At 41.6% G+C, this 25,024-nt stretch overlaps 1 protein-coding gene across 1 annotated transcript in view; it reads left to right on the plus strand.

Moving 5' to 3' along the window:
• The first annotated feature begins 3,732 nt into the window (after positions 1–3,732).
• The window catches only part of LOC132817335 (lactase/phlorizin hydrolase-like), a 69,213-nt gene continuing 47,921 nt past the window's right edge, over positions 3,733–25,024 (plus strand). Inside the window, exons 1-2 of the mRNA XM_060827744.1 lie at positions 3,733–3,751; positions 22,226–22,840. Of these exons, the coding sequence (XP_060683727.1) occupies positions 3,733–3,751; positions 22,226–22,840 (634 nt within the window). The remainder of the gene's footprint in view (positions 3,752–22,225; positions 22,841–25,024) is intronic.

A 25,024-nucleotide genomic window follows, 5' to 3' on the forward strand; every position in this document is an offset into this window, starting at 1 on the left:
ACACTCACTTCCCTCCAAGGCCCCAAGGGATCCTTCCATATCCGCCACAAGTTCACCTGTACCTCCACACACATCATCTATTGCATCCGCTGCACCCGATGTGGTCTCCTCTATATTGGTGAGACAGGCCGCTTACTTGCGGAACGCTTCAGAGAACACCTCAGGGACGCCCGGACCAACCAACCCAACCACCCCGTGGCTCAACACTTTAACTCTCCCTCCCACTCCACCGAGGACATGCAGGTCCTTGGACTCCTCCACCGGCAGAACATAACACGACGGCTGGAGGAGGAGCGCCTCATCTTCCGCCTGGGAACCCTCCAACCACAAGGTATGAATTCAGATTTCTCCAGTTTCCTCATTTCCCCTCCCCCCACCTTGTCTCAGTCGGTTCCCTCAACTCAGCACTGCCCTCCTTACCTGCAATCTTCTTCCTGACCTCTCCGCCCCCACCCCACTCCGGCCTATCACCCTCACCTTGACCTCCTTCCACCTATCCCACCTCCATCGCCCTTCCCCCAAGTCCCTCCTCCCTACCTTTTATCTTAGCCTGCTTGGCTACTCTCTCTCATTCCTGATGAAGGGCTTATGCTCGAAACGTCGAATTCTCTATTCCTGAGATGCTGCCTGGCCTGCTGTGCTTTGACCAGCAACACATTTTCAGCTGTAATTTTTACAGTACACAGCATGCAGCCAGCACCACATACATTTTAATCTATGGTAGAATTGAACAGTTTTGTATTTAAATTGAACATATGTCATAAAACAAATTAAGGTCAAAACAAATAGGATGTGCAAGAGGAACTTGTACTGGAAGTAGATTATTTCACTGGTAGCAATGTTCCCTCGAGGTTGCATTATAAACACAAACTCAGGGGTCACCTGCCATCCAATATGGCCAGTATCAGGCACACAATCTCAACAAGGTTCTCCAATTTATTGTGGTTCTGTTCAGGATATTCCAAATGGTTAAACTCTTGGGTGAGGTGGGACGAATTGGCTCCTGTTCTGTATTTAACCTCCCCCTTCAGTTAATCATAAGGTTAATTAATGATCCCTTCTGTTGTGGATCCTTTTCTCCCAGAACCAGAGGAACACAGGGTGATGATAAAAAGTGGGTGAGGAGGATTCTGGAAAAATTTGGCTTGTTGGCTACATTTGAGATGGGAATCTTGAGTGACACAGTGTCAAACAACAGTGAAGCCCCAAGCATTGCATTACTATAGTGTTAGAGGTAAAAACGATGACTGCAGATACTGGAAACCAGATTCTGGATTAGTGGTGCTGGAAGAGCACAGCAGTTCAGGCAGCATCCAAGGAGCAGCGAAATCGACGTTTCGGGCAAAAGCCCTTCATCCATTACTATAGTGTTGCCTACCCAAAAAAGTAATGGGTCTGTTAGAAAAGTTGTTTATGGCTTAGAAACAGCAGATCCTCAGAAGTGTTGTGTTTAATCAGTAAAGATGATAGGGAATCTGGGAAAGCTTGTTTGTGACATGCAAAACATGAGAGATTTTGAATCCAGAAGCCATCCAGAACAGTGTCATCCGCATGAAGTGGCAGAAGGTAGCAGTCCTTGTACAACATATGGCTGATTTGGAACAATGATTCTCTTCACTGTGCACCATACAAGGAAAGGGGTTTCTGGAACAGTTATCCAAGAAGATAGTTCCTCATTGTGATAGGTAGGCAAAAACATAAGTCTAGATAGGGAAGAAGAGTGATCATTTGTCAATAGGAGAACAAAAAAACAGATCCAGGAAACACGAGGATTGCTTATAACTGTCTAACAGGTATGAAATTTTGGATGCCTATTTAGTGAGCAACACAATGGAGTTGGGGTGGATGACTCGAGGGAAAACCACAGTACCATGGTGCCGGAGGCTAAACTAGGAAAAGAGGGAGGCTAGTACGCAGATTAGCAAGGTGGTGATAATTGGTGATTCAATTGAGGAATAGACTTTCTAATTTGCAGCCAAGATTGTGGGTCAACATGATCTGTTGCCTCCCAGATGTAAGAGTTCAGGACATAATGTGGTGGTTGGATTAATTTCTGGAAAAAGAGAGTGAACAACTAGTTGTTATTGTTCACGTGAGAACCAAAGACATTGAGAGGAACAGTTTAGTGGTCTCACAGGATCAATTTCAGGAGTTGGGGAGTAGACTGAAATGCAAGACCTCCAGGCTGGTAATCTCAGAAATATTATCTGTGCCACTAGCTTCATTATTTAAGCAAAGACAGGTTGAGGTGGTAAATACACGGTGTAGAAGCGGCAAGTATAGACTTGGGAAATTAGGATCCATTTTGGAAAAGGAGAAAGCTGTTCAGAAGAGATGGGCTTCACTTGAGCAGAAATAGAAATAATATCATGTCTGAGAAACTAAACAGTGTAGTGGGGGTGGATTTAAACTCGTAAAGCAGGGGTTGGGTTGACCAATGGGCCTTGGTTTGGTGGTTCCAGTGAAGGAAAAAGGGAGAAGATGAAGAACAGGGAAAAGGAAATGGGAAAAGTTGTAAATGTTGACAGTGAACAAAGAAATGGTCACCTTCCAATGGACAAGGAAGAGATATGGCCGGAGTTAAATTGTACATAGGTAAATGCATGGAGTATTGGGAGAAAATTGGGGATCTGGAATCAAAAATTGCTCTGGGGATATGGCATAACAGCATAGACAGAAGTGTAGCTCCAGCCAGAACAGGACTGGATACATAGTGTTGTGGATGATAAAGGTTTTAGTAGAAACAGGGTAGGTGTAGCAATCTTGGTCAAAGATGACATCAGTGTCCTTGAATGTAGTTGCCAAATTGGAATCTATATGGTTGGAGGTGAGAAACAGGAAGGAAGCAGTGATCTTGTTGGGTATGTATTTTAGATCTCCAAATAGTGAAGAGGAAGTAGAAGCAAGCATTTGTAGGTAGATTATGGTTTCAATTACCCAAGGGTACACTGGGAAAAAGTTACAATATGGAGCATGGAAGGGAAGAAATTCCTGCAATGTGTGCAGAAGAACTATCTGGAACAATATATTTCTAATCCTACCAGGAAGGGGGCTGTGCTGGATCTGGTCCAAGGAAATGTGACAGGCCAAGTGGAAAACATCAGAGTAGGGGAGCATTTGGGAAATAATGATCATAATATAATAAGGTTCAATAATAAGCATGAAAATGATTTTAAAGATCAGTTAAAAATCACACCTGATGAAGGAGTGACGCTCCGAAAGCAAGTGTGCTTCCAATTAAACCTGTTGGACTATAACCTGGCTTTGTGTGATTTTTAACTTTGTACACCCCAGTCCAACACCGGCAACTCCAAATCATTAAAAATCAGTCAAAGATTAAGATCCAAGACTGGAAAAAGACAAATTTTAGAGTCTAAAAGTTGAACTGGAGCAGATTGACTGGAAACATGTTTGGTGGAAATAAGCAATGGATGATGAATGAGACACTTTCAAAAGAGAGATGCATGAGGCAGCACGGATTAGAAATTGACTAAAAGAGAGGAAACAGAGGGTAGGTGGAGATCGGCATTTCTCAGACTGGAGATGAGTTGAAAATTGTGTTCCCTGGGAATCAGCATTGGGACTTTTACTTTTCCTGATTTATATAAATGATTTGAAAATGGGTGTTGAAGGCATAATCTCTAAATTTGCAAATGATATTAAGCAGCAGAGACCAATGGATTGTGAGGATGATGCTGATCGATTTCAGACAGACATTGTCAAGTTGGCATAATGGACAGAGACTTGACAAGTAAGTTTCAAACTTCAGAGAAATGTGAGGTAATGCATGTTGATAGAAGAAATGCGGAGAGACAAAGGCTCAATGATACAGCTTTAAGGGGCGTACAGGAGCAAAGGGACTTTGGGGTTCAAGTGTATAATCCTCTGAAGGTGCCCAGGCAAGTTGAAACAGTAATAAAGAAAGTGTAATTATGTGTGGCTAGCACAGTGGTTAACACAGCTTTCAGACTGTCGAATGCCTTCTGACATTCCTCCACTCGCTGAGATTTTCTGCACTTTTTCAACAAGTGAGTCAGTGGAGCAATCACACAGCTAAAATTTGGCATGAACTTACAATAAAAACTACTCAGTATCAAGAATCATAGTGCTTCCCTCTTTGTTGATGGTATGAATATATTGTTGATGGTACAATATGGGGCATGGAAGGGAAGAAATTCCTGCAATGTGTGCAGAAGAACTATGGCAGAAGTAATATGCCATCCTTACCTGGTCTGGCCTACATGTGACTCCAGAGCCACAGTGTTGACTCTCACCTGCCCTCTGAAATGGTCTAGCAAGCCACTCAGCTGTATCAGTTTCTAGAAAGTCACAACAAAGTAATGAAACCAGACGGACCACCTGGCATCGACCTTAGATCTGAAAAAAGCAACAAAAAAACCCACAAACAGTCCTGTCAACCATCCATCATCCTCCTTACCAACATCTGGGGGCTAGTGCTGAAATTGGAAGAGCTGTCTCACAGACTAGTCAAGCAACAGCCTGTAATAGTCATTCTTACAGATAACACTCCAGACACCACTATAACCATACCTGGATAGGTCCTGTCCCACTGACAGGACAGACACAGCAGAGGTCGTGGCAAAATGGTGGGGGAGGGAGTTCCCCTCAGAGTCCTTGACATCGACTCCAGACCCCATGAAGTCTCATGGCTTCAGGTTAAACATGGACAAGGAAACCTCTTTCTGGTTACCACATACCGTCCTCCACATACCAGCTGATGAATCAGTACTCTTCCATGTTGAACAACACTTGGAGGAAGCACTGAGGGTGGCAACGGCACAAAATGTATTCTGGGTGGGGGATTTCACTGTCCACCACCAAGAGTGGCTTGGCAGCAGCATTAGTGATTGAGCTGGTCCAGTCCTAAAGAATATAGCTGCTAGATTGGGTCTGTGGCAGGTGGTGAAGGAACCAACAAGAGGAAGAAACATACTTGATCTCATTTGATGACTAATTTGCTGGCTGCAGAAGCATCTGTCCATGACAGTATAGGTAAAAGTGACCACCACACTGTCATTATGGAGATGAAGTCCCGCCTTCACATTGACAATAACTTACATCATGTTGTGTGGCACTATCACAGTGCTAAATGGGACAGAGTTCAAACTGATCTCGCGGCTCCAGACTGGGCATCCATGAGGCGTTGTGAACCATCAACAGCAGCAGAACAGTATTCGAGCACAATCTGTAACCTAATGGCCTGGCAAATTCCCCACTCAACCATTACTATCAAGCTAGGGGTCAACCCTGGTTCAATGGAGAGTGCATGAGGGTATGCCAGGAGCAGCACCAGGCATAGCTAAAAATGAGGTGTCAACCTGGTGAAGCTACCAAACAGGCCTACTTGCATGCCAAATGGCATAAACAGCAAGTGATAGACAGAGCTAAGCGATCCCAAAACCAACTGATCAGATTTAAGCTCTGCAGTCCTTTCACATCCAGTCATAAATGATGGTGGACAATTAAACAACTCACTGGAGGAGGAGGCTCCACAATTATCCCCATCCTCAATGATGGAGGAGCCCAGCACATCAGTGCAAAGGATAAGACTGATGCATTCGCAACAATCTTCAGTCAGAAGTGCTGAGTGGGTGATCCATCTCGAGCTCCAGTGGTCCCCAGCATCACAGATACCAGTCTCTAGCCAATTCAACTCACTCCATGTGATATAAAGAAATGGCTGGAGGCACTGGACATTGCAAAGGCAATGGGCCCTGATAACATTCCGGCAATAGTACTGAATACGTGTGCTCCAGAACTTGTCACTTCCCTAGCTAAGCTCTTCCAGTACAGTTACAACACTGGCATTTACCCTACAATGTGAAAAGTTGCCTAGGTGTGTATTGTACACAAAATGCAATGATGCTCAGTTTGGGTTTCGCCAGGGTCACTCAGCTCCTGATTTCATTACAGCCTTGTTTCAAACACAGGCAAAAGAGCTGAATTCCAGAGGTGAGGTGAGAGTGACAGCCCTTGACATCAAGTCCGCATTTGACCAAGCATGGCATCAAGGAGCCCTGGCAAAACTGGAATCAATGGGTATCGGGGGCAAACACTCCACTGGTTTGAGTCATCACTGGGACAAAGGAAGATGGTTGTGGTTGTGGAAGGTCAATCATCTCAGCTCCAGGACATCTCTGCAGGAGTCCCTCAGGGTAGTGTCCTGGGCGCAACAGTCTCCATCTGCTTCATCAATGACCTTCCCTCTGTTATAAGGTCAGACGTGGGGATATTTGCTGATGATTGCACAATGTTCAGCACTATTTGTGACTCCTCAGATATGGAAGCAGTCCGTGTTCAAATACAACAAGATCTTGGCAATATTCAGGCTTGAGCCGACAAGTGGCAAGTAACATTAGTGCCACACAAATGCCAGACAATGACCATCACCAATAAGAGACACTCTAACCACCACCCCTTGACATTCAACTCTATTACCTTCACAGAATCTCCCACTGTCAACATCCTTGGGGTTACCATTGACTAGAAACTCAACTGGACTCACCGCATCAACATAGTGGCTACAGGAGCAGGTCAGAGACTAGGGATACTGTGGCGAATATCACACCTCCTGGCATCCCAAAATCTATTGACCATCTACAAGGCACAAGTCAGGAGTGTGATGGAATACTCCCCATTTGCCTGGATGGATGCAGCTCCAACAACAGTCAAGAAGCTTGACACCATCCAGGACAAAGCAACCCGCTTGATTGACACCACAACTACAAACATTCAATCTCTTCACCACCTGCACTCAGTAGTAGCAGTGTGTACTATCTACAAGATGCACTGCAGAAATTCACCAAAGATCCTTAGACAGCACCTTCCAAACCCCACACCCACTTCCACCTAGAAGGACAAGGGCAGCAGGTATTTGGGAACACTACCTCCTGCAAGTTCCCCTTCAAGCCACTCACCACCCTGACTTGAAAATACACCACCGTTCCTTCACATCCGTCGGGTCAAATCCTAGAATTCCTTCCCGACTGGCATTATGGGTCAATCCACAGCAAGTGCACTGCAACGATTCAAGAAGGCAGCTCACTACCACTTTCTCAAGGGCAATGCCCAAGTCCCACAAATGAATAAAATAAAACTACAAGATATGGAAGGGACTCTCCCTTATCTCTGAACAAGGACAACAGTTAGAAGAATAAGCAGACACACACATCATAGTTGAGAGATAAGGATCACTAGTAATCATTGTGATGATGCTGCTCCTTTAATAAGGTTATGGTATTCTTGACTTTTTTTCTTCAGGAGGTCATAAAAGGCACAGACTCTGAAAAGTCTGGGCTTGGAAGGGTTTTAGGGCCATTTTGATTATAGCTAACAGATACACTTGTACAATGAAAGGGGAGTAGCCAGTTCTCCTAGCTCAGCTTTTCTCTGGTTTGGTTTGGTTTCAACAGTGGAGTTTTTGAAGCTGCTGAACCCAAAGAAGCAGGTCCATGCTGATACTCTCTCTCACACATCTCTCCTCTAAAGCCAAGTGTCTGATTTTTCCTTTTGTGCCAAGGGGCGTTTATGGGGATTATTGCAAGTATTGAGAACAGCATCATTAAGTTGGGATAATCTGTTGGGGTTTTGGATTGGTTAAGTTATTCAGTATTCTGGTCTCTTTAGTTTGTGTTTCATTCAGCAATCTTGCAAATAAATTCTATTTTGTTTAAAACTAAGTGGGTTGACCAGCTACATCCCTCCTGGAATATCTGCATTACACAGGCTTAAAACAAGCAAAGTTAGGATCTGGGACACTTTCTCAAACGGTTTTGAGGGGGTCTGGCTTGGTCCACAACACCATGAAAACTTCAACTTCTCACATCCTAAGATGACCCAATCAGATCACAGTCACAAGCAATTACTACTATAGAGTGATATACTAAAAGTCCAATCGTAGTTGGACAACCCAACACCAATTAACCAACAGTATACAGGGAAAAGAAGAATGTGCCTCCATTGTTAAAGTAACAAGAAAATGTATAAAATATAACTTGATTGTATTAGAGTCAGAGAATCATTGATTTTCCTTCTGATCTGAGCCAAACATTAAGGAGGTGACTGAGACCTCAGGTGAAGGCCAGATTCAGGATGGTCTTTGACCTCTCCCTGCATTATACCAATGAATGCTTGAATTAATTACCACGTGTCTGAACTTTGCTGTCTCCTTAAATTTATTGCTTACAAAAGGTCGGGTTCCTACAATTATCAGAAATTATGATTGATCAAGTGATTAAGAAGAAAACAAGAAAGATGGAGAGAAAATTGGATATTTTCAGTTCAGAGAAAGTAGCTGAATTACAACAGAGAGATGAAAAACTAAAGCAGTTGTGTCAAAAAGCAGACACAGAAGAAGAATCTGAGTGTATTCCAGAATGTTACTATCTTAAAAATGAAGTCTTGATGAGAAAATCACATGTTCAGGTGGATGAATAATGGGCAGATGTTCATCAAGTTGTATTAATGGTGGGTTATAGAAAGGAGGTGCTGTGGATACCATATGAATCACCAATAGGAATTTGGAAATAAGGAAAACTCAAGCCAAAATACAAAAACATTTTCATTGCCTAGACTGCATAAGAACAAAGAAAAAAGAACATTACAGCGCAGGAACAGGCCTTCAGCCCTCCAAGCCTGCACCAATCCAGATCGTCTATCTAAACCTGTCATCTATTTTCTAAAGGCCTGTATTCCTATGCTCCCTGCCCATTCATATATCTGTTGAGATACATCTTAAATGACATTATCCTGCCTGCCTCTACCACCTGTGCTAGCAATGCATTCCAGGCACCCATCACCCTCTGTGTAAAGAATTTTCCAAGCATATCTCCCTTAAACTTCTCCCCTCTCACTTTGAACTTGTGACCCCTAGTAATTGAGTTTCGCATCTCTCATGATTTTGTAGACCTCAATCAGGTCCCCCATCAACCTCTGTCTTTCTAATCCTAATCTACTCAACCTCTCTTTATAACTAGCACCCTCCATACCAGGCAACATCCTGGTGAACCTCCTCTGCACCCTCTCCAAAGCATCCACATCCTTTTGGCAATGTAGCAACCAGAATGTATGCACTATTCCAAATATTGCTGAACCAAAGTCCTACACAACTGTAACATGACCTGCCAACTCTTGTACTCAATACTCCATCAGATGAAGGAAAACATGACGTATGCCTTCTTGACCACTCTACTGACCTGCATCGCCATCTTCAGGAAACACTGGACCTGAAAACCCAAATCCCTCTGTACATCAAATTTCTTCAGGGCTTTTCCATGTACTGTATACTTCACTCTTGAACTGGATCTTCCAATGTTCATCATCTCGCATTTGCCGGGATTGAATTCCATCTGCCATTTCTCTGCCCAACTCTCCATTCTATCTATATTCTGCTGCATTCTCTGACAGTCCCCTTCACAAACTGCTATTCCACTAATCTTGGTGTCATTTGCAAACTTGCTAATCAGACCACCTATACCTTCCTCCAGATCATTTATGTATATCATAAACAACAGTGGTACCAGTACAGATTCCCGTAGAATGCCACTGGTCACAGGTCTCCATTTTGAGAAACTCCCTTCCACCATTACTCTCTGTATTCTTTTGGCAACCTAGTTCTCTATCCATCTAGCTGGTACACCATAGACCCCATGCAACTTCAACTTTTCCATCAACCTGGAGAACCTTATCAGACACTTTACTAAAGTCCATGTATATGACATCTACACCCCTTCCCTAATCACTCAACTTTATCACTTCTTCAAATGATTCTATTAAGTTGGTAAGACACGACCTTCTCTGCACAAAACCATGCTGCCTCTCTCTGATAAGCCCATTTTCGTCCAAATTGGAATAGATCCTATCCCTTAGTATCTTCTCCAGCAGCTTCCCTACCACTGACGTCAGGCTATAGTAACCTGGATTATCCCTGCCACCTTTCTTAAACAAGGGGACAACGTTAACAATGTTCCAGTTCTCTGGGAACTCACCTGTGTTCAAGGATGCTACAAAGATATTTGTTAAGGCCCCAGCTATTACCCTTCTCACTTCTCTCAGTAACCTGGGATAGATCCCATCCAGACCTGGGGACTTGCTCACCCTAATGCCTTTTAGAATTCCCAACACTTCCTCTCTCCTTTTGCCAACTTGACCTAAAGCAATCAAGCATCCATCCCTAACCTCAACATCTGTCATGTCTCCCTCTTTGTTGAATACAAATGCAAAGTACTTATTAAGAATTTCACCCATTTTCTCTGACTCCACGCCTAACTTCCCTCTTTTGTCCTTGAGTGGGCCAATCTTTACTCAAGTTATCCACTTGCTGCTAATATATGAATAAAAGGCTTTGGGATTTTCCTTAACCCCGTTTGCTAAAGATATCTCATGACCCCTTTTAGCCCTCTTAATTCCTCAGTTCAGATTGATCCTACATTTCCACTATTCTTCCAAAGCTTCATATGTCTTCAGTCGCCTAGATCGTATGCATACTTCCTTTTTCCTCTTAGTTCAATTCACAATTTCACTTTAGGATTTGGTTGACTTTTGCTGGACATGTTGTAAGTTCAGTTAACAGGAAAACTTCAGGCAGTGATAAAACCAACACCCTTAATACCCTTTCCCACATTTGAGGAACCCTTTTACAATTACTGCATAGGACCTTTAGATAGAACAAATGGTGGGAATCAGTATTTGCTGGCCACAGTGGATGTATCTACTTGATTTCCAGAGTGTGGAGGTGTTTTTGTCTCTGGCACCATCTTATATTTGATTTGTGTAATTATTTCTATGTCTTAAATAATTGAATCATACAGCATCTCTTCACTCATTAATAAGCTGTCTGATACTTTTGATCAACTGCAAAGGCTTGTTATTCAGCCTGTTGACAATCCACTCACACCATTTGTACTATCTTTTGACACTCTTAATTACCTAGAAATATCATGCAATGATCTCCCCGCCTATAAATTCTGTGCACGTGCACTTCCCTGTACTTCACCTGATGAAGGAGCAGCACTCCAGAAGAAATGTAACCTGGTGTCTTGTGGCTTTGACGGATTTTCAGAGACCATTCCATCATGGCCAAAAAGGATTGTAGAAGAGTTACTTAAAATTGTTACTAGATACAGATTACCCACAGAAGAAAGTAAGAACTGTAGATACTGGAGGTTAGATTTAAAAGTGTGGTACTTTCTTGATGAAGGGCATATGCCCGAAACGTCAATTCTCCTGCTCCTCCATGCTACTCAACCTGCTGTGCTTTTCCAGCACCACAGTCATCATGCAGATTACCCACAGAAATACAGTCAGATAAAGGGTAAATTTTACATCAAAGTTATTCAAAGAAATTTTGGATAGTTTAGGAATAAAACAATTCAAATTCATTGTGTAGCATCCAGAATTGCAGGAAGCATTACAATGGTGACATCAAACGTTAAAGACCACACTGGGGGCTTATAGTCAAGACTATCCAAAGGATTGAGATAAAGGAATTCCATTCATAATTTTTACAATTAGGGATACACCTAATGAATCTATGAAATTCAGTCCATTTGAATTAGTTTTTGGGCATGAAATGAGAGAACCAGTGAAATTAGTTAAAAAGAAATTGGTGAATCAGAGTTTAGAGATTACACATTTGAAGTATGTGTTAAATTTTAGAGAGAGCAGGTGAGCTGGCTAGAGAGCATTTAAAAGTAACAAAGCATGTGATGAAACAAGAAGCAGATAAGAAATCAAAAATTAACAATTTTGTTCTTAATGATAAAGTGTTAGTGAACATTAATCTTTGTAGGCAAGTTTAGTGGGCTTTATCAAATCAAAAGGAAATTGAGTGAGCTCAATTATTTGGTAAGAACACCAGATAGAAAGAAATTTCAGAGAGTGTATCATTTGAAAATTTCAACATGTATTTTGGTAGAGAAGGAGAGTGAAAGAAAATTGTGTTACTAGTTACAACACAGAGTGAAGAACCAAATTCAGATGATTCTAAATTTGGGGAATCCTCAAGTAAAATTGCACAATGTAGAAGTTCTCAAAAATTAAGATACATTATTGAGTTACCTTTCAGATAAAAAATGAATTGACCTGAAAGATGTGGGAATACATTGGGAAGTTCTAATCTAATTATGCATGATATCAATGTAGGAAATGTGGTTCTACTTAAGCAACATCCTTATACACTTAATCCTCTCATGTTTGCACAGGTTCAAAAGCCATGAAATGAAATTACCATGGAAATAATGGATGCATTGGTTGTCATCTTCCTAAATTCTGTAGATTCTGGAACAAATTCAGGAGTTTGGAAAGTGGAAAATTTAACCTCATTATCTAAAAAAGAGGAGGGAGAGAAATAAACAGAATTACATGCCAGCTAGCCACTATCAATGTTAGCTTCTATAGGAAAGGATGTGATATCAAGGCACTTAGAAAATATCAAAAGGATTAGACAAAGCCAACATGGATATACATAAAGAAAGTCATGATAGACAAGCATAGAACCTTTTGAGAATGAAAATAAGAAATAGATAATGGACCGCCAATGGATACAGTATATTTGGATCTTCCCAAAAGCTTTTCCAAACTTGCTGATGACACAAAACTAGATGGGATTGTGAGTGGTGAGGAGAATTAAAGAGGTTTCATGGTGATTAAGACAGGTTGAGTGAGTGGCCAAATTCGTGGTGGTTGCAGTGTAATGTGGATCTGTCTGACGTTATCGAATTTGGTCAGAAAAAGAGAATGACAGTGTATTATTTAAATAACAATTGACTGGGAAATGTTGATGTACAAAGAAAGCTGGGTACCCTTGTACACCAGTGACTAAAAGTAAGTATAAGATGCAGCAAACCTTTAGGAAGGTAAATAGTATATTGTTTTTTTCTTGCAAAATGGCTTGAGTACAGGAACAAGGAAGTCTTACTGAAGCTGTACAGGGCCTTGATGAGGATACATATTGTGCACAGTTTTAGTTTCCATACCTAAGAAAGAATATAATTACCATATGGGCAATATAACAAGCTTTCACCAGATGATTCCTGGGAAGGCAGAATTTTCATATGAGGACAGATTTAAATCAACTAGATTTGTATTCATTGGAGTTTAGAAGAATGAGAGGGGATCTCATGTATAACATACTGACAGGCTTGGTCAGATTGGGTGCAGAGATGATGTATCCCCTGGCTGGGATGCCTACAACATAAGGATGCCTACAATATCAGGATAAGGAATTTTTCTTACTCAGAGATTGGCAAATAAGTAGAATTCTCTGTTGCATAACGCTATGGAAAGTGAATCACTGAAAACAATTAAGAAAGATTTAGATAGATTTCTAGATACTAAAAGGTGTACATGGGTATGGAGAGGGAGCATTGAGAATGCAACATGGCCTGATAGAGGATAGATGGATTTTTGAGTCCGGTGAGAAATGAAAGTTGAATGGGTCCTGAGCGAAGAAGGAGAATTCGAACACCTGAGGACCACAGTGTTCCTCTAAGGTGCATGTACTACCACAACACAGTAATGTGTAATATTAAACACTGAAATCAACAAATTGCACTTATCTTTGTGAAAGTTGACTTTTGAAATGTAACTTGCCCATGAACAGGAAAATAATGCTTTCACAGAGGTTTGTAGTCCCAGGAAACTTAGAACAATGCTGGGTGGTACAACAATCACCTTTAAATAGGTTTCCAGAAGCAACTACCCGGCTTGTTAAAACCTATACATTTGGCCATGCTTTTGATCACCAAAATACCTGCCTTTTTTCGGTAGGTTGAGCCACTGAGAAGTGCTTTGGGATATTTTTCAGTTTGCTGCACATGCTCACTGAACCACATTATTGCCTTCTACAATGACTTCTGTTGGTATTATACAGTATATTGGAATTGTCAACAAGCAAAATGAAGTATTAGTGTTTAAAAAAGTCTGCCACAAATTGTTCATATGCTTAACTTAAGTGCATATCATTAAGTTTTACTCTTAATCAGCATTTAAACTGAAACGTACAACTCACAAATAATAATGGTCCATCAATAATCTAATCTACAGATTAAGGTAATATAAAACATTCAAACTTTGTTCTTGCTTATTTAGGAACTGTAACATTAAAATCATTTCAAAGTAAACTTTGGAATATACAATTAACCCCATAACTACTTGTTAGTAGAGAATTTAAATATTGCTGAAAGAGACAAGAAGTCAAGATTTTCATCTTGTCTCATCATCCCAAGAAACACACTTGAAGAAAAGGAAACCAGTTTATATAGCATGTCAAGTGGATGGATTAATAGAAGTGTCGCAGTGGCTCAGTGGTGAGTTTGGAGAGTGGAAAATTTAACCTCATTATCTAAAAAAGAGGAGGGAGAGAAGTAAACAGAATTACATGCCAGCTAGCCACTATCAATGTTAGCTTCTACAGGAAAGGATGTGATATCAAGGCACTTAGAAAATATCAAAAGGATTAGACAAAGCCAACATGGATATACACAAAGAAAGTCACGACAGACAAGCATAGAACCTTTTGAGAATGAAAATAAGAAATAGATAATGGACCGCCAATGGATACAGTATATTTGGATCTTCCCAAAAGCTTTTCCAAACTTGCTGATGACACAAAACTAGATGGGATTGTGAGTGGTGAGGAGAATTAAAGAGGTTTCATGGTGATTAAGGCAAGTTGAGTGAGTGGCCAAATTCGTGGTGGTTGCAGTGTATTGTGGATCTGTCTGAAGTTATCGAATTTGGTCAGAAAAAGAGAATGACAGTGTATTATTTAAATAACAATTGACTGGGAAATGTTGATGTACAAAGAAAGCTGGGTACCCTTGTACACCAGTGACTAAAAGTAAGTATAAGATGCAGCAAACCTTTAGGAAGGCAAATTGTATATTGTTTTTTCTTGCAAAATGGCTTGAGTACAGGAACAAGGAAGTCTTACTGAAGCTGTACAGGGCCTTGATGAGGATACATATTGTGCACAGTTTTAGTTTCCATACCTAAGAAAGAATATAATTACCATATGGGCAATATAACAAGCTTTCACCAGATGATTCCTGGGAAGGCAGAATTTTCATATGAGGACAGACTTAAATCAACTAGATTTGTATTCATTGGAGTTTAGAAGAATGAGAGGGGATCTCATGTATAACATACTGACAGGCTTGGTCAGATTGGGTGCAGGGATGATGTATCCCCTGGCTGGGATGCCTACAACATAAGGATGCCTACAATATCAGGATAAGGAATTTTTCTTACTCAGAGATTGGCAAATAAGTAGAATTCTCTGTTGCATAACACTATGGAAAGTGAATCACTGAAAACAATTAAGAAAGATTTAGATAGATTTCTAGATACTAAAAGGTGTACATGGGTATGGGGAGGGAGCATTGAGAATGCAACATGGCCTGATAGAGGATAGATGGATTTTTGAGTCCGGTGAGAAATGAAGGTTGAATGGGTCCTGAGCGAAGAAGGAGAATAGGAACACCTGAGGACCACAGTGTTCCTCTAAGGTGCATGTACTACCACAACACAGTAATGTGTAATATTAAACACTGAAATCAACAAATTGCACTTAACTTTGTGAAAGTTGACTTTTGAAATGTAACTTGTCCAAGAACAGGAAAATAATGCTCTCACAGAGGTTTGTAGTCCCAGGAAACTTAGAACAATGCTGGGTGGTACAATAATCACCTTTAAATAGGTTTCCAGAAGCAACTACCCAGCTTGTTAAAGCCTATACATTTGGCCATGCTTTTGATCACCAAAATACCTGCCTTTTTTCGGTAGGTTGAGCCACTGAGAAGTGCTTTGGGATATTTTTCAGTTTGCTGCACATGCTCACTGAACCACATTATTGCCTTCTACAATGACTTCTGTTGGTATTATACAGTATATTGGAATTGTCAACAAGCAAAATGAAGTATTAGTGTTTAAAAAAGTCTGCCACAAATTGTTCATATGCTTAACTTATGTGCATATCATTAAATTGTATACTTAATCAGCATTTAAACTGAAAAGGACAACCACAAATAATAATGCCCAAAATCCACAAACCTGCCTGCCCCGGCCAACCCATTGTCTCAGCCTGCTCCTGCCCCACCGAACTCATCTCCCAATACCTCGACACGGTCCTGTCCCCTTTAGTCCAAGAACCCCCACCTACGTTCGGGACACCACCCACGCCCTCTACCTCCTCCAGGATTTTCGCTTCCCCGGTCCCCAATGCCTTATTTTCACTATGGACATCCAGTCCCTGTACACCTCCATCCCCCATCACGAAGGACTCAAAGCCCTCCGCTTCTTCCTTTCCCGCCGCACCAACCAGTACCCTTCCACTGACACCCTCCTTCGACTGACTGAACTGGTCCTCACCCTGAATAACTTCTCTTTTCAATCCTCCCACTTCCTCCAAACTAAAGGAGTTGCCATGGGCACCCGCATGGGCCCCAGCTATGCCTGCCTCTTCGTAGGATATGTGGAACAGTCCATCTTCCGCAACTACACTGGCACCACCCCCCACCTTTTCCTCCGCTACATCGATGACTGTATCGGCGCTGCCTCGTGCTCCCCCGAGGAGGTTGAACAGTTCATCAACTTTACTAACACCTTCCATCCCGACCTGAAATTCACCTGGACTGTCTCAGACTCCTCCCTCCCCTTCCTAGACCTTTCCATTTCTATCTCGGGCGACCGACTCAACACAGACATCTATTATAAACCGACTGACTCCCACAGCTACCTGGACTACACCTCCTCCCACCCTGCCCCCTGTAAAAACGCCATCCCATATTCCCAATTCCTTCGTCTCCGCCGCATCTGCTCCCAGGAGGACCAATTCCAACACCGCACAGCCCAGATGGCCTCCTTCTTCAAGGACCGCAGATTCCCCCCAGACGTGATCGACGATGCCCTCCACCGCATCTCCTCCACTTCCCGCTCCTCCGCCCTTGAGCCCCGCTCCTCCAACCGCCACCAAGACAGAACCCCACTGGTTCTCACCTACCACCCCACCAACCTCCGCATACAACGTATCATCCGCCGCCATTTCCGCCACCTCCAAACGGACCCCACCACCAAGGATATATTTCCCTCCCCTCCCCTATCAGCGTTCCGCAAGGACCACTCCCTTCGTGACTCCCTCATCAGATCCACACCCCCCACCAACCCAACCTCCACCCCCGGCACCTTCCCCTGCAACCGCAGGAAATGTAAAACTTGCGCCCACACCTCCACACTCACTTCCCTCCAAGGCCCCAAGGGATCCTTCCATATCCGCCACAAGTTCACCTGTACCTCCACACACATCATCTATTGCATCCGCTGCACCCGATGTGGCCTCCTCTATATTGGTGAGACAGGCCGCTTACTTGCGGAACGCTTCAGAGAATACCTCCGGGCCGCCCGAACCAACCAACCCAACCACCCCGTGGCTCAACACTTTAACTCTCCCTCCCACTCCACCGAGGACATGCAGATCCTTGGACTCCTCCACCGGCAGAACACAACTACACGACGGCTGGAGGAGGAGCGCCTCATCTTCCGCTTGGGAACCCTCCAACCACAAGGTATGAATTCAGATTTCTCCAGTTTCCTCATTTCCCCTCCCCCCACCTTGTCTCAGTCGGTTCCCTCAACTCAGCACCGCCCTCCTAACCTGCAATCCTCTTCCTGACCTCTCCGCCCCCACCCCACTCCGGCCTATCACCCTCACCTTGACCTCCTTCCACCTATCCCACTTCCATCGCCCCTCCCCCTAGTCCCTCCTCCCTACCTTTTATCTTAGCCTGCTTGGCTCTCTCTCTCTTATTCCTGATGAAGGGCTTATGCTCGAAACGTCGAATTCTCTATTCCTGAGATGCTGCCTGGCCTGCTGTGCTTTGACCAGCAACACATTTGCAGCTGTGATCTCCAGCATCTGCAGACCTCATTTTTTACACAAATAATAATGGTCCATCAATAATCTAATCTACAGATTAAGGTAATATAAAACATTCAAACTTTGTTCTTGCTTATTCAGGAACTGTAACATTAAAATCATTTCAAAGTAAACTTTGGAATATACAATTAACCCCATAACTACTTGTTAGTAGAGAATTTAAATATTGCTAAAAGAGACAAGAAGTCAAGATTTCCATCTTGTCTCATCATCCCAAGAAACACACTTGAAGAAAAGGAAACCAGTTTATATAGCATGTCAAGTGGATGGATTAATAGGGGTGTCGCAGTGGCTCAGTGGTTGGACCTGCTGCTTCACAGCACCAGGCGCCTGGGTTCAAATCCCACCTTGGGTGACTGATTGTGTGGAGTTTGCACATTCTCCCCCACATCTGCGTGGGTTTCCTCCAAGTGCTGTGATTTCTTCCCACAATCCAAATGATGTGCAGGTTAGGTGAACTGGCCATGCTAAATTGCCCACAGTGTTCAGGGATGTGTAGGTTAGGTGCATTAGTCAGGGATAAATGTAGAGTAATAGGGTAGGGTGTGGGTGGGCTACTCTTCACAGGATTGGTATGGGCTTGTTGGGCTGAATGGGCTGTTTCCACACTGTAGTGATCATTCAGTATATCACTGACATGGAGATACAACAAAAACAGTTAAATGTCAATCTTGAATCTCAGACAAGGCAGGCAGACTCTGATTGGTCAGCATGCTAATCTTGTGAATCTAGGTTCCCTCTAAACTGAGCATACACAGAACCACTGTTACATTCCACACTCTATGATCAGCACTCCAACATGGATAGTGCCATTGACTTCTGGCTCTACAAGTAGCTGCCACGTATGGACTTTTGGATGTTCACAGAGAAAGAAAAATAGTTAGAGAGATTGCTATCCATGATCCCTTTTATGTTTCATGAAAAATTAATCATCTATGTTATAATTTCTGCCTACATAAATCAAGGAGTCTATGTATTAAAATCCATAGCATCTAGCATGCAATAGTGAGTATACTGCAAGCCCAACTGATGATCTGAAATTGGTCTCTTGTGTAATTTGTTGTGCAGTCCAGAATATTTAATGAATGATTTCCAATAGTAGAATCACATCTAATGGTGAAAACATTTTTCTGAGGCTTGCTAGTATGGGCTGGTTGAGCACATTGGGATTTCTGCTTACTATGGACAGTAAATGGAATGTCATTTGATGTGGCCAGCCAATTATCGGACATGTTGCCCCTATATGTGACATCACACTGGCACCAAAGCTCATATCACAGATGGTTGGGCCAAATCACAAGGTTGCTAATAAGGTTGATCTTGTAATGCATGAAGCTGAATCCCAATGCTATGTTGATGGGGAAACGTATTCTTTCAGCAGATAACAGCTTGATAAATATAGATTTATATACCAATATTGCCCTGAAATGCCATACAGTGCAAATGTCAGTGTGTTTGTCTTCCGAGAAATCTGCCATTTGTTTTTCTACTATTATGTATCAAAGCCTACATTGTCTGGTCAATGTACACATTGAGATTCCTACTATTCCACAAGCAACACAATAAATCTTATTGACAACCTCATGAAGGGGCCAATGACCTCAACACTTGATTCTGAAAGGTACCAGTCTATCTCAGATGACCCTGAACAGGGAAGCATCTCAGAAATTTGACCAACAGGTAAAACTAGCCATCTTTCATTACTGCTTTGCAATAAACCCAAGTGGTTTTCTCCACTAGAGGAATAGTTCCATGAAGTGGGAAAGGTATTTTTTCTATAACAGTTGGGAAATGTGATATGTGAGTTTTAGTGCTAGTGTTATATCAGGCATGTAGAGCACACATCCCAACAACTGGCAGGAAGCATCAAACAGCACGTTGTAGATCGGAAACAAAAATCAGAAAGTGGTGGAGAGACATAGCAGATCTGGCATCATTTATGGAGAGAAACAGAGTTAACGTTTTGAATTCATAGAACATAGAACATAGAACATAGAAAAATACAGCGCAGTACAGGCCCTTCGGCCCTCGATGTTGCGCCGACCAAATCCAGTGACCCTTCATCCATGTGGTATAAGTACTAACCTAAAATTTAATAGGTAAGGCAATTGAATGAATTGAGGAAAAACATATGGAGGCTAATGATGAACTATTTGTTTGAATCATCAATGGTTTCAAAATGATTCTAAGTTTTGCTGAAGAAATGTGTATGTTTAGATTGAGTGCTGGAGCTCAGCAATAATGGATTGTCACAGTAACTCTGAAAAAGTTGAAGCTCTATTTAAAACATACATGGTGAATTAGATGTGATAATGTGAACTATTTAGTAACTGAGTTTGTGAGTGCTATAAAATGGTGCTGCGTAAATATAATGTAGATGATTGGATAACAAAGGTGGTATGCAGCCTTAACGAATTGGCCTGAGGTTAAAGTTTGTTAAGTCCAAGAGATAAGCTTCCTTCCAGGGAGACACAAGCAGTTAACTGTTCTTGCTGCATCTCTATGTCAATGGTGGCTCAATCAATCACTACACCTTCTCATGCTGTATAAGTGTGTGTTTCTTTTCTCCAGTCTTGTGACCTAGTCCTGTGGAGTGCAAGTGAGAAGCTTCAGTTTCTTGTCTCCTTTTAGCAATTAATTCCATAATTGCAACATACAAAATGCGCTTGCTATGCTTGTTTGTTAACACGGGAGTTGATTCATGATTTTACTTGTCATAGCATTTTATAGAGCTTTTTAATCAGTATCACTCTCTAGCTATCAAAGTTTTGACGGTCCTCCCTGATGTCATTGCCCAAATCTTCCAGATTAGTTGATTGCAAGACAACATTTCTATTTAATTATGTTTGTTATAGTTGATCTTCCATGACACTTCTCACGATCAGTTGAAGGTTTAAAAGAACAAGAACATGTTAAATATTACCATCAGGAGCTGCCCTTGAATTTGGAAGTAGTGCGTAATCTGATAGGTTCAATTATTATAAAACTTTGTAGTACTGGGGACAGTGGGGAATTGAGAAGTTTTAGACAGAAACTGTCCTGACCCTTTTCAATTATTTAAGTCCAACATCCCTCTTTATGTTAACTTAATCAGTAATTTTTTTAACCTGGCTGTCCTGTAGTTTCATTTTATCTCTCTGATAATGCTTCTTTATCTACAGTCCCACAATGTATTATCTGTTGCTAGCTGGTTCCAATGTTTAGTCATAGAGTCAGAGTGTCATGCAGCACGGAAACAGACCCTTCAGTCCAACCAGTCCATGCCGATCATATTCCCAAACTAAACTAGTTACACCTGCCTGCACTTGGCTCATATCCCTTCAAACTTTCCTACTCATGTACCTATCTAAACGTATTTTAAACATTGTAACTGTACTTGCATCCATCACTTTCTCAGGCAGTTTATTCAACACGCAAACTATTCTTTGTGTAAAAAAAGCTGCTTCTCATGTCCTTTTTAAACTTTTCTCCTCTCACCTTAAAAATATGTGCCCTGGTTTTGAACTCCCCCACCCTAGGGAAAAGACCCTAGTCAATCACTTTACCTATACTCTTCATAAATGAAAACTACTTAAGTTTCTAAACAGTGCACATGTGTTTGGAGTAACAAATCCCTGCCACTAGATAGACTGAAAGGCAAAGTCAAATACTTGAGTATTGGTACAATTTACAGCAAGATTTTGAGCTCCTAGTAAATAGGTAACTTATGATAAATACAGTGTAGAGTATCCTAAGTTTAATATTCTTTCTATGGTCAATTAATCAAAATCTAACAAGATAGCAGAAGCAATATTAATTAAATTAATGGCACTTGGCTTTCATTTCAGATCATTGGAAAAATTCGAAGCTGAAAATTATAGGTAAAGTATCATAAGTTTGATTTTAACCCCACCAATGTTAACTAGGCACATTGTTAATCACTGTCACATGGAGAATACCTACTACTACTATAGGGCAGCATTGGAGAAATTAGCCCCTTTTCAATGGAGGAGGAGACCACACTGAGGAATAAAAATATTTGTTATGTGATGTTTAGACTTAGCTTCAGGTGGGGCCCTTTTTCTATTAGGTAATTTTTATGATTTAGAATGTTATCACATAATGTGTTGTAAACAATATAATTTAGATTGGCTGTCTTTTAACAGCTGAGGAGTTACAAAGTACCAATTTATACCCTGATATTTTTGATATAAATGCCTATCCCTTAAACACCACACACAACCTGTAAAATGGAATTATATAGGAGTACTTTATTCTTCATATTTTTTATAGGTTTGTCTGGTGCAGAAATAGAATTACCATCTGATTTCATGGTAATCGCTGGTCCATTGACAAATGATCTGGTGAAGACTTTAGCAGAAGATGAAAAGACGGATCAGAAGATCAACTTCAGTGTGGAAGACAAGGTACATTATTCTTGCCAGGACCCTCTTTCAAGGCACCTAAAAGATTATCTTTCTATTCTGCATAGGAAAGGAGTTTCCCATTACAAAGTAATCCTTCCTTGGACTAGCATTCTGCCTGATGGTACACCTGATAAGGTGAATCGTGATTTGGTAAAATGCTATTCAAATCTCCTAAATGAGATAATAATTGCAAATCTCAAACCTTTGCTGATTCTACATGACATTGGCATGCCTCAAGGACTGATTGAAAAGTATGGTGGCTGGGAGAATGAAGCACTTGTTGATTCATTTGTGGACTATGTGCGGTTTGCATTTGCAACCTTTGGAGATAAAGTTGAAACCTGGATAACATTTGATAACCCTTCAGAAGTAACGAAATCCAAACATAAGTTACAACACACTGGATCTTTGGCAATCAAGAATATAATCCGTGCCCATGAAAAGGCTTATAGAATTTATCATAATGAGATGCAGTACAGAGGTAAGGTTTTCTAAAGTAAGAATTAGAAAAACAAAAATTCTGCTTTCTGCATGAAATAGATAATTCAAATAATGCAATCTTTTAGTTGTCATTTTGCTACCTATAAATATAGAGCTATCAAAACCAAGTTCATTATCATTGTAGGAAGTCTCACATCCATCAGCCTAAACATCTACAATCTATCCTGAAGAGCACAACTTGGTGTAGTGTGCATTCACTGGTAATTTATAGACTCAAGGAGCCTCTAAGAAAGAATAACTACAAAACAATTGACTTCTATATTATATTAGAAAGTGACATGGTTCAATTCAAAATTAGAGTCTTAAAATCTGGATGAAGGAAACTACAAAGGTATCGGGGTAAATTGGCTGTAATTGAATAGGAAACTGCATTAAAAGACATGATACATAGACAATGGCTACCATTCAAAGAATTCTAGCCATTTGGCAAGTAGAATTAAGGAGAATCCAAAGGGTGTTTATAATTACATAAAGGACAAAAGGGTAACTAGGGAGAGAATAAGACACCGCAAACATTAGCAAGGCAGCCTATGTGTGGAGACACAGGAGATACTAACCGAATACTTTGCATCAGTGTTTACTGGACAGAAGAACATGGAAGATATAGAATTTGAGGAAAGAGATGGTGACATCTTGAAAAATGTCCATGTTACAGAGGAGGGAGTGCTGGATGTCTTGAAACCCATAAAAGTGGATAAATCCCCAGGATTTGATCAGGTGTAACCTAGAACTCTATGGGAAGCTAGGGAAGTGATTTCTAGGCCCCTTGCTGAGATATTTGTATCATCAATAGTCACAGGTGAGGTACCAGGAGACTGGTGTTTGGCTAATGGAGTGCCATTATTTAAGAAAGTTGTTAAGGAAAAGCCAGGGAACTATAGACCAGTGAACCTAACATCAGTGTGGGCAGGTTGTTGGAAGGAATCCTAAGGGACCGAATTTACATGTATTGGGAAAGGTAGGGGCTGATAGCCAGCATGTCTTTGTGCATGGGAAATCATGTCTCACAACTCTGGTTGAGTTTAAGGGCGGCACAGCGGCTAAATGGTTAGCACTGCTGCCTCACAGCACCAGGGTCCCAGGTTCAATTCCAGCCTCAGGCAACTGTCTGTGTGGAGTTTGCACATTCTCCCCATGTGGGTTTCCTCTGGATGCTCTGGTTTCCTCCCACAGTCCAAAGATATGCAGATTAGGTGTATTGGTCATGCTAAATTGCCCATAGTGATAGGTGCATTAGTCAGGGGGTAGTGGATCTGGGTGGGTTACTCTTCGGAGGGTCGGTGTGGACATTTTTGGGCTGAAGGACCTGTTTCCACACTGCAGGAAATCTAATCTAAAGTAACAAAGAGAATTGATGAGGGCCAGAGTGGTAGATGTGATCTGTATGGACTTCAGTAAGGTGTTTGACAAGGTTCCCCATGGGAGACTGGTTAGCAAGATTAGATATCATGGAATACAGGGAGAACTAGCCATTTGGATACAGAACTAGCTCGAAGGTAGAAGACAGAGGGAAATGGTAGAGGGTTTCTTTTCAGACTGGAGGCCTGTGACCAGTGGTACACCACAAGAATCGGTGCTGGGTCCACTACTGTTTGTCATTTATATAAATGATTGGGATGTGAACATAGGAGGTATAGTTAGTAAGTTTGCAGATTACACCAAAATTGAAGGTGTAGTGGACAGCGAAGAAAGTAACCTCAAAGTATAATAGGATCAGATGGACTGATGGGCTGAGGGGTGGCAGATGGAGTTTAATTTAGATAAACACAAGGTGCTGCATTTTGGAAAGGCAAATCAGAGCAACACTTATACATTTAATGGTAAGGTCCTAGGGAGTATTGCTGAACAAAGAGACCTTGGTGTGCAGGTTCATAGTTCCTTGAAAGTAGAGTTGCAGGTAGATAGGATAGTGAAGAAGGCCTTTGGTATGCTTTCCTTAATTGGTCAGAGCATTGAGTGTAGTAGTTGGGAGGTAATGTTGCGCTGTGCAAGACATTGGTTAGGCAATTTTTGACATATTGTGTGCAATTTTGCACTCTATCCAATTGGAATGATGATGTGAAACTTGAAAGGGTTCAGAAAAGATTTACAAGATTCTGCCAGCGTTAGAGGATTTGAGCTATAGGGAGAGGCTGAATAGAATGGGGCTGTGTTCCATGAAATG

This window comes from Hemiscyllium ocellatum, chromosome 7 (genome assembly GCF_020745735.1).
Source record: "Hemiscyllium ocellatum isolate sHemOce1 chromosome 7, sHemOce1.pat.X.cur, whole genome shotgun sequence".
In the NCBI taxonomy this organism is placed as follows: domain Eukaryota; kingdom Metazoa; phylum Chordata; class Chondrichthyes; order Orectolobiformes; family Hemiscylliidae; genus Hemiscyllium; species Hemiscyllium ocellatum.